The 14,078-nt window shown below is 42.7% G+C and overlaps 1 protein-coding gene across 1 annotated transcript in view; it reads right to left on the minus strand.

The window, feature by feature from the left end:
- The window catches only part of LARS2 (leucyl-tRNA synthetase 2, mitochondrial), a 127,429-nt gene that overhangs the window by 49,581 nt on the left and 63,770 nt on the right, over positions 1-14,078 (minus strand). The window contains exons 8-9 of the mRNA XM_039523461.1: positions 5,874-5,981; positions 2,225-2,384 (exon numbers count right to left, since the gene is read on the minus strand). Coding sequence (XP_039379395.1) covers positions 2,225-2,384; positions 5,874-5,981 — 268 coding nt within the window. The remainder of the gene's footprint in view (positions 1-2,224; positions 2,385-5,873; positions 5,982-14,078) is intronic.

The raw sequence follows: 14,078 nt of genomic DNA on the forward strand, positions 1-14,078 counted from the left end.
TGTATAATTCATTAGTGTCTTACAGAGCATTCATGCAACTTAGCTGGGTGTGTCCCTGCATGTTGTTGACTGAGTGAGCACAGCACCTGGAGGGGTTTTGCTGCTTGTCACTAGCACATTGTAAGATACAGCCCAGGGAGGAGAATTAATGGGACACAGTGGTCCCACAGTCCAGATTGTACCCCGAGGGTGCATCACAAGGTGTGTAACTATTTCCATTTTAAAGGTTCTTTTCAATTGCTTATAACTTTCTCAAACTTTCATCATTCTGGTGGGGTAGGGCAGAATGGGGAGGTATTTTCTGGATCTGGTCTCACAGGAGGGTGAATTCCTTTAGGCAATTTGAAGCAACAATGGTTCAACTATTTTTGTGTAGGAAATGTGTAAAAAATACACTTTTGCCATTATAAAAAAATAACACATGAGCTTTACTGCACAGCTTTTGCGCTCCAGTCGTCTGGCATAGGAATATAAAAGTTGGTAAGGGTGTAATCCCTAGGATGCAGCTGTGCCTTTCTCTGGGCCAATGAAAATCTGTTTTGATTTAGCTGAGTTATAAGAGCTTAACATGCATTTCTCACAGGCATAGTGGTTTTTAATCATACAATAGCATCCCTCTGATATCCCAGCTCCAGTTTCTCCTGGCTCCCATGGAGGAGGCTCGGGATAACCAATACCTTTCAGCCCCAGTTTCTTCTGATTCCATATGAAAAATATCAAGGTTGTAAAAATGAACCATTCAAGTCAGGAAGTACTTTAACTCTGCTCCCTGCGCATTTACATTATGGCACTGTCTTTAATTACATGTTCACTTATTTTTTTCCCCTGTAGGATTCCTTCCTCATTCCCTGCAGAAGTTGGAGAGTATGAAGTTAATGAGAAAGTGGGCCACACATTGAGCAGCAAAGATAAAAATAATTCTTGAACAGCTACCTCATTCTCTGAGCCAGGTATTCTGTCACTGAATGAGGTGGAAAAAGTAGTATGCAGTTATGATATTAAAGGCACAGAGCAAGATTCTCTGGCCAGCTCTGTCCCTGTGCACAGTGGTGCAAAGGGGATGGAATCAGGCTTATCTTTTCTGTTGGGGATAGCTCCCATGTGGGCAAGTCTCCAACAGCTCTAAACCTGGCATAGCCAGCTCCTATATCACCCTCCCTACAGCTCTCAGTGCAGCGAGCATGTCACAGGTGGGGAAGAGTAGCTGAAATGCACTGTGCTCCAACTACCCACAGCAGGCAGATGGCCCCTTAGGGACTACTGTGAGCTGTGGTAACTTAGAGTAGCCCTAAATCTATGCCCAGGCCAGACATTGGGAAGAGAGTCAAGGAGATACAACTGGTTCTCCCTTATCTGTTCCACTGAGCATGAGAGGAGCAAAGCAGAGGATCTGACCTTATATTATAAACACATGTGCACAAGATAATATTTTTTCAACTTAATAAAAATACAAGTATTAGCAAAATGAAGTAGAAATAAAATACGTATATTTTGTACTTAATCTGCTGTAAGGCATCCTCATTGTGAGTTTCCAAATGTAACAAAATAACAGGCCATATCTTTACTTAGCCCGGGTGAGTGCGGTGTCTGTTAAGAAGTCAGTTACAACTCTCTTACCCTGGAGAACAGTCTGTGCCAGCTCCATAGTAAGTCAAGGCCAGCCATGGGGCTGCTCTAACTTACTCCACTGGGTCGTTATGCCAGCTGAGGATCAGTGTGACAAAGCATATCTTAGCCATGCTCCTGCCACACTCCCATCTTTTCCCACATGCCCCCTACAGCCCAGGGCTGGGGTAGGGCAGAATGGGGAGGTATGTGTGGCTAACTCTGCCAGCTTTATTCCAATGAGGAGCAACAATCCACCAGGACAATTTTCCACTTGGCAACTACAACCAGAATCTGGACCTTTCTACCATTCATGGTAGAAAGGGCCCAGAACAGAAACAGGAATCCGGCCCACTATTTTCATGCAACCAATTGTATTCTTTAAAGGTTTATCAACTATTATAATACTAAGACTAATATTCCAGATATTGTCATCCCACCGTCCTTGAAGTCAGGGCGAGGTAAAGTGATACTACTTGACATGTACAAAGAATCAAAGGAATTGTTTCTCCTCAACAGGAATTTTCATGTTCATGCTTCCCTTTTTTTTTTTTTTTAAACATTAGTCTCTAAAACTATCACAGATCCAGAATAAAAAAAAAACTGACCAAAAACTCACCTTTGCCTGGGATAAACTCACTCTGCAACACTTCCTTCAGACTACTATTTGCATGCAGTAGTCTATGATCAGGTAAAACATATAAGTGGGAAGCTCCATAAATGGCTTCAGGTGTATAGGTATAGGCAGCTAGCTTCTCTCCTGTTTCTTTGCCATTAACCTGATAAAGAGCAGAAAGTATTCCAGAGCAGTTTTATTGCTAATTTTCTCCATTAAAATGCCGTTTTTTATATTTCCTTCTGCTGTGACAATTGGTCTATAACTTTTGCCTGTTTAGGAATATATCATGGAAAGTAGGTCAAATTGTTTTCAATAAAGAATGTTATAAACAGGTGCAAGAGAACAGACAGATGGACTAAATTAGTCCAAACAGAAAGTCACACACATATTGATATAATCCAAAGACTGTTCAAATTATGTTTGTTAAAAGCATATGACATGGAGCTGGAAGTTAGTGCACCAAAACTACTGCATCAGATATTAGGCCGAATGGTGTACAAAATCATGTGGGGTTGGGCTATTCCATCAATCACTCCTTGCTAAAAGAAACAGACTTGGGGGTGGGGAGGGGAAGAAAATAGAGAAAGAACTGACAACATGAAATAACAGAAATGGTGGCTAGATAACATCGCCACCTCTACTGGCTACAGCTGACTCCCAAACACCACTTGGGATGAAAGGGATTGGACTTTAACAGTAGTAGCAGCAGAATCAACAACTCCAGCCCATCACAACTAACTTCTCTTTTACCCAAAAGGATAGTTATTAACACCACCTAGGACACTGACAAACAAGGGTTTTTTTCCGTCTAAAAACTCTCTCTAGCTAAAGGAAATAAGGGATATTGTTAAAATGAAAGCCTTACATAATACTTCAGATTTCAAATGCTTTAGCTATTTTTCCTTCTTTTCTGTATCTTTAATAAAAGGTTACAAGGATTTTTAATGGTTGCTGTGGTACTAAGTTGGCCAAGGTCTCCGTGTACCAAACCCAGGACCTTGTTTAACACTGTTTATTGTTAGACAGGGACTGAACACCTTTGGCCTATATAGTCTATCTAACTTAATACAATACCACACCTTCCTTTCTATTCACATTAAAGGCCCAATTAATCCATCAGATACACAAGGATAACTCCCAATATCACAGCCAGCTGTGTATTTGAGGGCAGCCTTAGAAGTTAACTCTCCAGAGCTCTAATCCTGACTAAGACACCATCTCTCTCTGTGGCTCTGGAAAAGAGAATCTTCTTGCCTCTGTTTCCCCACCTATAAAATAGAGGTAATCATACTTAAGAACCTCTTTGGGTATTTAGCCTTATCCAGTGCCTACACAAGTCAATGAGAGCCTTTCTATTCACTTCAATAAGTGCTGTATCAGCCCATTGGTTGAATATCACAGTTAATGTTTGCAAATCACTTTGATGTATTATAAGTAAATGACTAAATGACTTTATGCACAGTAAGCATTATTCAGGGACTGGTGTATTCTGTGGCTACATAATTTACCATGAAAATCTATCCCTTGCCACAGATCTGTGATCTAGAAGCTAAACTTTCATTTAAAAAAAATTATGGCTATGGCCCTAGTGGTAGTGAAAATAATCTTGTTTTTCTGAGTCTGCAGGCATCCGGCGACAATAGTTCTGACAGAAATTGCCCCATTATTCATCTAAATGAGGTGCTGAATCTGAAATCTAAACAGAACTTTAAACTGTTTCCATCTCCAGCCTCTCCACTGACATTTCTACAGTGAAGTTAAATGCTGCAGATTTTTGTACTTACAACACATAATGAAAACTGGAAAAGATGGCACAATATGAAATAAATTAAGTGTAATATATGACTAATACTGGGGACACTGTACACTGATATTTATTTTAATATTTTATTAATTAAAAAACTATTTTTTAAAATTTAAATTAAGCTACTACAGAATTGCTACAGAATTTTGGTCCAGTTAAATGCTTTAGCACGTGGAGCCCTCAGAGGAAATTTTCAAGTGCACATCTAGGAATATATTTACAGAAGCCTCTAACTAAGGTGGCCTGTTTTTCAGATGTGCAGAGCCCCTTTAAGGTATTTCAATTTGGGCTCCCAGAAATTAAAACACCTAAAGTCATTAGTCATTTATGAAATGTTAGGCCAAAGCAATCAGGCACCTAACTCTCACTGAAAGTGATTGGGAGCTAGGTGCCTAACACCATTTGTACCTTTGAAAATCTCTCAATTGATCATCATCAAGAGTCATTTCACTTTTGCATCTTTCCAAAAGGACGTCAAATATTCTCTTTGTTCTGTGGACAGAGCACAGGGCAAAGTGTACCTGTACTTTTCTTAAGTTCTCCTTACCTATCTACCTCTTTTATCCAGTACTTTTCTTTCGGTTCCTCCGTATCTAGTTTTCTAGTTTGCATTAAATGTAGTTCTTACAATAAATAGTACTCTCAATATAAAGAGGCTCAATTTAGCATAGATTTCCCAAGAGGGGAGTTCTTCCATTTCCAGTGGAGGAAAAGAAAAACAAACAAACGAATCTCTTACTCCTGTTGCTCTATACTGATATCTACGGGGTTGAGAGGTATATGTGTGCATCCTCAACAACCCTGTTGCTTTAAAAAGTTTCTGTGGTCATGTGGGTTGGCAGGACTCAATGTTAGGAAGGAAAATAAATATTGAGCAAAGGAAGATTCTGTACCCAAAGCATTTAACCAAAAATAGTTTTAAAGACTCAACTGCAAAATACTACTGGCTTTTCTTTAGTCCTACTAAGAATTAATAATAGTTTCATGTGATTTTTGTCCCAAGAGCTAATAACCACACTAGCAAAAATACTTATACTTGATGCAGCTGGCTTTTCTTGGGAATGGTTGGAGATGAAAGAACTACTAAGTCAGATCTGTATAACTTCTCAGCACTCGTCTGTGGACTATGTGGACCCTAGGGGACACAGACAGAACTGAACAGCTACAGGGTTCCAAACTGCTGAACTCACACAACAAATTTTGGAGGAGGATTTCAGTTTCTTGCTTTTTATACTAATGAGAAGCTACTAAAATTTTACTACCTTTCTCCCATGAATAAATTCCAGTACAATGAAGAACTGGAGCTCTTAAATGTGACGCATGAAGCTGATATGATCATTATGAGAACACTCAGAAACACAGCTCAACATACCTGTCCTCTTTGTTTTATCTTAACCCTACATATCTGTATTTTACTCCATCCAGTGATTAAATGTAATCTCATAACATTAGCTTCCCACTAAACCTGATATATTTAAGTAATCTCACATCTTAATTTGCTTTGGGTTAGAATTGTGAATTCTGATCAGCCACAGATTTGGGTTATTAAGTAAAAGTTCACTTACAAAAATACTAAGGTCTGCCACAATCCTTCTGCAGGAAATCTTCAATGAACTTTGAATGTTATAGTGCAATAACAATAAAAATAATGCAAAATGTTACATTTAATATACATATACACACACACACACATACACACACACATATATATACATATATTTGTAAAACAATATGTAATAGTATCCTTAACTTTCAAAAGTCTTCTAGATATTAAGAGAAATCCCATTATGCATTTCATTTTGCATAATCCACACAAAGAAAGGGATGGTCAAATTTCTGACTCACCTTTAACACGAAGTCAAGATAACATCCAACACAATCACCTATCCAGTTTGCTTGCATTTCCTTTATACCATACCACTCAGGGAGATCAGACAAAGAATCAAGCATGGCCTGGGCACAATATAAAGGAGGTGTCAGCAACTCTAACGTATACATAAAAACCACATACATTAACACTTTCAAATTTAGTTACATATAGGGGCAAAGCAGTAGAGCTACAGGAGTAAAAACATGAACAAGGTGTTCTTCTACTATAGCTCCCCCAATTTCATATCTTTCAAGAACTAGTGGAACATGGCAAAGGCCAGAAATGTGGTGCATCCTATTGTCTGAGACATAGCTTCCTCATGGGCACAGTCTTAAACAGTGAAAACAGAAAGACTAGGAAGAAAAAGTAAACAAGGAAAGATATCATTTTAAATCTGTGTTAATTGTAGTCCTGATCCTGAAAAACGTGCATGTGATTGGCCCTGTTGAGCACAACAGGGACTGTTTATATGCATATGTGTTTGCAGGAGTGAAGGCTATTTTTGGACTAGTTCTCTGGCCAATAGCCTGGAAACTGTATACAGATAGGTCACATTTATTTATCCTAAATTTTTCAGACTCAACTAATTGTCATACTATAACAATGAGGCTGATGCTGTCCATCAGTTTTACATACCTTATGAGATTTTTATAATTTTATTTATATTTTACCTAGCACAATAGGCCCAATTCTGAATGGGACCTCTGGTTGCTATTTGCAATACAAATAATATTAATTGACAATAATGGTGTATATTAAATGTAAAATGTTATGTTAATACAATATTACGGATAAGATTCTACCCACACAACACAGAAGAAATTCACAGCGATGGTTCCCACATTATCCATTATTTTCTTCCCATCCATAATGTAGCAGTTTGCATTACTGTAACTTGTATGCAGTTTGTGTACATTTATATAGAGAGTTATAGACATATTGCTTTCTTAGTGTGCGCGCTCAGGCACACAAACAGCATGGAGCATTATGATTGCTGTTGGAAGCATTGCTTTAAATCCGCTCACTTTTGTCTGCACAATTTGAAATTTTTTTTTTTAAATTAAAGAAACACAAAGAATTTAAACAAAGAATTTTAGGGGCGGGGAGTTTAATGGAAACCCCATCTCAATCTATACTTCATAAGATTTGACATTTTTGCTAGGAATATTCCAGCACTGTCCAAAACTTTTACCTTTTACCTTGGCAGAAACACAGCTGGAGGCATGAGTCAGACAGCAAGATAGTTGATACAATGTTCAGTAGTTAATTTCTAAGCAGAGGAAGTCAATATGCTGTATCACTTGTCCTTAAGTTGCACAGCTCCAACATGAAACATGAAAGCCTTTTATTATTTTGTTAATTTACAATTGCCAGGGAGCATGGATCATTCATACTATATGTCACTAATTAGGCTCCACTTCATAGAATATAATTACTGAACACACAATTTGCTCTTTTCAATTATTATAGTTTAATTATACTAAAAATATCTAAAATTATATATTTAAAACATGTTACAAATGCTAGTTGCTGGCTACTGATGTTTTTACTATGATTCACTCTATGATTCACAATATAATACATTTTTGTCATCCACACCCCATAGCTACATACTGTTTTGGATTATTATTCCTTATTAGATTAACCTTCTTTTACATCCTCAACTAACTACTTCCTTTTCTGCTGATCTATAGATATAAGAATGCCAAGCTGCTGCCACTGCTTTTTAAAACAATAATGTAATGACTTTAGTGGAATATGAACCAACAATTCCCTTTATTGTTCCATGTTCTCTTCTAAATGTCCATGTTAAGATTATTTACCTTGCTTGGTATCCTGTTCCATAGAGTACTGGGCTCTATCTACAGTGAATACTAAGTGCTTACATATAATAACCCAATGCAAGAAATGCAGAGGACAAACCAATGAGTGGATTTTTTTTTAAAAAAAAATTATATATATTTTATATAAATACATTTTAAGAGTGTGCAAGTAGGTCAACAGACACATGACTGGCTAGTCAGATACTGTTCTCTTCAAAATCCACTGTGTGACTATTAGGATTTTTTTTATAATTCGAGTGTTGCCCCTAACTCACGTCCATTCCACCCACCCACCCAGTCAGTCAACTTGAGTGTGGTAGTACTTTTAAGTTGAGTTGGCTGGCCCATCAGAAAATATAACCTACAGATCAGGTTAGCACAATTCCTCATCTGATAATCACTTGGTGTAGCTAATCCAATCACTCTGCAGCCTGAGTGTTATTTTGCAGTGTGGAAGGCCTCTGTGAGTACATCTACACTGCAATAAAAGACCTGTGGCATGAACACAGCTGGCCCAGGTCAACTGACTTGGGCTTGCAGGACTTGTCCTCCAGGCTATACAACTGCAGTGTAGATGTTTCAGGCTGAAGCCTGGGCTCTGAGACCTTCCCCTCTCACAGGGTCTTAAAACCTGGGATTCAGCCCAAGCCTGAACAGCTACACTGCAATTTTATAGCCCTGCAGCCCGAGGCCAGTGAGCCCAAGTCATCTAACCTGAGCTCTGAGACTCAGTGCTGTGGGGTTTTTATTGCAGTGTAAACGTACTCTGTGGTATGTCTACACTGCAATGTAAGCTCCAGCTTAGCGGGACTCAAGTCAGCGGAGCCTGGGTTTGAGAACCCAGTGCTTGAGCGTCTACACTGATTGCCAACAACAGGTTAAAAGTTTTTTTAACCGAAGCCCAAACTTGGGGTTCCAGTGTTTGCATTGCAGTACACAGACCTGACTCCAAGCTACTGTAACCCAGACATCCCAATGTCCTCCTGAAATGTGGCTGCTCTAGCCCCATGTCATGGTGCAGTGTGAGAAAATTTTGACTGCCCACACCGCATGTTACAGGAAGTTTGAACAGCCCACCAACGCCTCCTGAAGAGTCGTCATTTTGGTCTGTGTACTCCCAACCACTGGAGCCAGCAATATGGAGGTATCGCCATTTCAGAAACGTCTCTTGCTTGGGCTTTTGCTCCTGTTTCAGAATGTGGGCAGCGGTTCCAAGTGATGCTGCTGGTCAGTTTGGCAGCATTTTCTGACCCACCAAAGGCACCTGACAGAACTAATGATGCAGCAGCAGCAGGAGGAGGAGGAGGACAATGACAGACATGGCAGACTTGAAGTAGGTGATGCTGCTCATGACACTCAGTATAGCCACTGATGCCCGCCTACATAGACCACTACACTGCAAAGCATTAGGGCTCAAACCCTGGGTCCCGCATTGACTTGGGGGGCTTGGACCCTCCACTCTTGCAAGGTCCTAGGGCCCTGAGTCTGAGCCAGAGTCTGAGATATTTGTGTGTAGACCGAAGGGGGATTAGGGTTTGAGCATAAATCTGAGTTCTGGTTTGCGCTGCAGTATAGACATACCCTCTCACTCAACCTAGATTAACTTGAGTTTAAACAACTAGAGTTAATTCTGCAGTGAATACATAGCCTTATACACTTTGTAAGCACAGAAACTTCTTCACATAAGTGTGCCTGCACAGTACACAGTGAAAAGACAAAATAAATGCCCTTAACATTTCTGAACAGATAATCCCCAATCCCAGTTCTTTGCACTTAAGGCATTGCTCTAATAACTTGAGAGGCCTACACTGGGAAATTTAGTAAAAACCAACAATAGTTAAAACATTTTAAACAGTATTACAAAGGGGAAAATGTGCATTGGAGATATATTACTAACATGTTAATAGATGTTACTCGATACTTAATAGATAACCGTACAACAATCTCAAACTGGATACTCATCAGTTCTCACTCATTTAATATGCTCACTTTTAAAAAATCATTTGTATAAATGAAGACATTTTTGTAAAATGTTCAAAGAAAAACGTTTTCTGAAATTTTCATCACCGAATAAAATTAAGATGGACCGGACGCTGAAAAAAGTGTCAGTAACAAGTGTAATACTAGTTTTTTCACTCTCCTGATTAAGTAAATGGGAGTGCTCAGCACCACTGAAAATCAAGACACTTATTTGGGTGCCTGAAATACGGATTTAGGAGTCTAACTTCAGGCACCCAAGTCTGAAAATTCTGGTCCCTCACTTTGTTTTCAAACAGAGAAGATACAATTTGGAACCACAGAGAAAATATAAATAAATGTGGCCAAAAGCTAGTTCTGTAATTAGATTAGACACCAGAAATAGCAGGGAAAATAAAAGCATCCACTGGCAGAGCAAAGTCTGAAACAAAGAACTGAATAAAATCAAACGTGATAAAGTGACAAAGAGAATGGACGCAAGGAGAAAGGTTAAGTGACCTAAGACAAATAAGAGAGGAACAAAAGTTTACACTGCGCTCAGGCAATACACACACTAACAAAATGAACAAAGAAATACAAATCAAAAGTCAGGCCATGCCTACACTAGAAATGCTGCCGGTGCTCCAGGCAGTGATGTAAGGGGGCAGGGAGCAGGGGGGGTTGGATAGAGGGCAGGGGAGTTTGGGGTCACAGGCGCCAACTTCCCCTGGTGCTGATGGGTGCTCGACCCCCTCCCCTCCTCCACTCTACCCCTGCCCCGCTCCCATTCCAACTCCTTCCCCAAAGTCCCCACCTCAACTCCGCCCCCTCCCTGCCTCATTGGACTCTCTCCCCAAATCCTCACCCCGGCCCCGACTCTTCCCCACCTCCTCCCCTGAGCGCGCCACGAACCCGCTCGTCCCCACTCCTTCCCAGAGCTTGTTACACTGCGAAACAGCTGTTTTGTGGTGGCAAGCACTGGGAGGAGAAGCAGGGATGGGTGCGCTCAGGGGAGGAGGCAGAGGCGGAGGTGAGCTGGGGCGGGGAGCTTGGCTGCCGGTGGGTGCAGAGCACCCACCAATTTTTCCCCATGGGTGCTCCAGCCCTGGAGCACCCACAGAGTCAGCGCCTATGTTCGGGGTGGTGGTTGGGGGCAGGAGTGTGGATAGGGGTCGGGGCAGCCAGAGGGTGGGGAATAGGGGGGTTGAATGGGGGCAGGGGTCCCCAGGGGGTAGTCAGGAAGGAGGGGGGGTTGGATAGGGTGGGGGGGCAGTCGGGGGCAGGGGTTCGGGGTGGTTGGATGGGGCAGGGGTCTGGAGGGCAGTCAGGAATTAGAGGAGGGGTTGGATGGGGCGACAAGGGCAATCAGGGGCGAGGGGTCCAGGGGGAATCAAGGGGACAGGGAGGGAGGGATAGATGGGGTGGGAGTCCTCGGGGACCATCAGGGGGCGAGAAGCAGGGCGGGTCGGATAGGGGGCGGGGGCCGGGCCATGCCTGGCTGTTTGGGGAGGCACAGCCTCCCCAACCGGTCCTCCATACAATTTTGGAAACTTGATGTGGCCCTCAGGGCAAAAAGTTTGCCCACCCCTGTCTAGATGGAACTCTCCTCCCTTTGGTTGGCCTAGAAGGAAGGAAATTTACAATACAGATAGAATCATAGAATATCAGGGTTGGAAGGGACCTCAGGAGGTCATCTAGTCCAACCCCCTGCTCAAAGCAGGACCAATCCCCAGATAGGACCTATCCCTCCCGGCAATGATCACGTCCCTTAATCTTCTGGCAATGCTCCTACTTATACAGCCCAAAATGCTGTTAGCCTTCTTGGCAACAAGGGCACACTGTTGACTCATTTCCAGCTTCTTGTCCACTGTAACCCCTAGGTCCTTTTCTGCAAAACTGCTGCCTAGCCACTCGATCCCTAGTCTGTAGCAGTGCATGGGATTCTTCCATCCTAAGTGCAGGACTCTGCACTTGTCCCTGTTGAACCTCATCAGATTTATTTTGGCCCAATCCTCTAATATGTCTAGGTCCCCCTGTATCGTATCCCTACCTCCAGTGTATCTATCACTCCTCCCAGTTTAGTGTCATCTGCAAACTTGCTGAGGGGGCAATCCACGCCATCCTCCAGATCATTAATTTAGACACTGGACAAAACCAGCCCCACTAGCAAAACTGTGGCCAGAGAGAGAGTCATTAAAATGGAGCCAAAGTCAGGGTAATCTCTCTCCTTTAGGGGTTTGTGATCTCCCAGCCAGGAGAGAGACTCTTGCAAAGCAGGCAGCTGCTCCCAGGGACACTCGGTAGAGGAGGCTTCAAAGTCTTGTTTGAGAATGGCCTCCATCTTCCCATCTATGAAGTCCGGAGATAGAACTCCCCTTCTGAGGGGCTAACCGTATCCCTGGGGAGGGATGCTGCAGCAGCATCAGCCTTTGGTATCTCAGCAAAGGAGCCTTTTGGGTCTGGAATGTTATGGAGCCTGACACCGCTCTTGTTAACATGCTGGCCCTTACCCGGCTTACCCCACTCACCCTACTCACTCCCTGGAAGGAGGAATGAAGGGGTGTCACTGCCACTGGGGAGGGTTTTGAGGGAAGAAATTGACTGCGAGGCTCACTCTTAGGAGCCTACTGAGGTTGTGTTTGAATCGTGCAGACAACCTTGCTGTACATGGCTTGACATTTCTCCAGGGGAAAAAGCCTTTGCTAACCTTTTCCCCCGGCCTGTTTGGCATCAGAGCCAGACAGCTCGCCTACCGCAGGGGAGGAGTTGGAGGACTCAGACCTCCTGGATTTTGTGTGCCTTTTCTTTCCCCTTTCAGATTTTTTTTTAAACTTTGGGAGTATAGAAACTCTACTGCACCACAAGAAAAATAATTCTCTAACACCAGGAAGGAGGAGTACAGTAAATGAGATCTGAGTAAAATGGAAGGTAAATGAGATCAAAAAGTTAGAATAGTGCAAGTCCAAGGAAGGTTATGGAAATCAGAAGGGCAGATTTAAAGACAATGAGAATATGATCAACTTGAGATGGCCCCACTTTCAAGTAAGAGCGTAGCACCATTCTGTGACTTTCTGAAGGTAAAGAAGTACCAATTTTAAGCATATCTAAAAGAAGGAATTGTAATAATTGACAGCGGAAATGCAAGGCATGAATAACAATCTTCAACAGAATCAAAGTCAAAGTAAAGCCAGGTCAAATTTTGGTAGTCTAGACAAGAATTATACGGTAATAGAGCCTATACATAGCGATCTAGTCAAATAAATTCAGGGTATAGAGGACTTAAAACTAAGGTTTTCCCAATAGCTACCCAGCTTTTTATTCTACTTACAGCTGACACTTATGAAATTGGCTGATTGAACTGCTCCACTAATATAAGAGAGAATAACAGAAAAGTGGGCAAATGATTTTACTTCAAAAGTATTCAATTTATTAATAAACAAAAATGTCTTACACTTAAACACAAAATAGTGGGGGAAAGTGCTGGGTTTGAAATCACATGAGCAGAAAGCCATGGGTATACTCAAGATCTGTTAAATTTAAGCTGGCAAATTTAAGTTCCTACCTATATTTACCCATACTCCCAATAGAGTAACTAAATATAATCCAAGTATTATGATGCTACAGAAAGTCATTTGCTAAAATTTAAAGTGCGCATCACCGTGCCGTGCCCGGGCCGCCGAGGCGGTGCCGCCCTCTATCCGCTGCTATGGAGCCGGCCGCGCGCCGGAGTCCCGCGCCCCTATGGCCGCTGTCATATACCCGTACTCTCCCCAGGTCCTGGCCCGCCCTGTGAGCGGCTACATCGTGGCGCGGTGGGGGGACCGCGCTAGTCTGGCTTGCCAGCAGTCCTCCTTCCGCGGGTCCGTGATTCATATGAGTAGGCCCTTTTCTGCATCGTTCTTCTTGGTGGGAGTGTGAGTTCCTTAGGGCCTTCGGCGGAGTGAGGGGGCAGGGAGCTGCATGGGCTGATTGTAAAGTGATAGTTCTGAAGGCTGGACAAGAGTGCGAGAGTAGGGACCAGTGCGCGCCTGGCAGAGTGTGGAAGGGGAAGATACAGGTGGAGGGGAGGAGGGAGGATGGATGGGAAGATGGGTGGGCGTGCAGGAAGCGAAGAGGCGAGATGTATACATACATGCCTTGACAGATGTCCTGCGAAGACCCGCCACCCAAGTGAGAACTTCCCATGTGGCTCGCAAGCAAATGCTTTGTGATGAGACCCTCTCGCTCATGAGCTCCGCTCATACCATGTAAGGGCCGCGCCGAATAGAAAGGTAGGATGCGCTGCCTATAGGAAGGCCGGACGCCGAGAAGAGCTGCTCGTGGCTTCCGCTCGAGGCGGGAGGAAGGCGAGAGGCGAAAGAAAAGGGGAGGGCGGGCGGCTCGGAGGGAAGGCCTTGGCGG

This window comes from Mauremys reevesii, linkage group 2 (assembly GCF_016161935.1).
Source record: "Mauremys reevesii isolate NIE-2019 linkage group 2, ASM1616193v1, whole genome shotgun sequence".
Lineage (NCBI taxonomy): Eukaryota > Metazoa > Chordata > Testudines > Geoemydidae > Mauremys > Mauremys reevesii.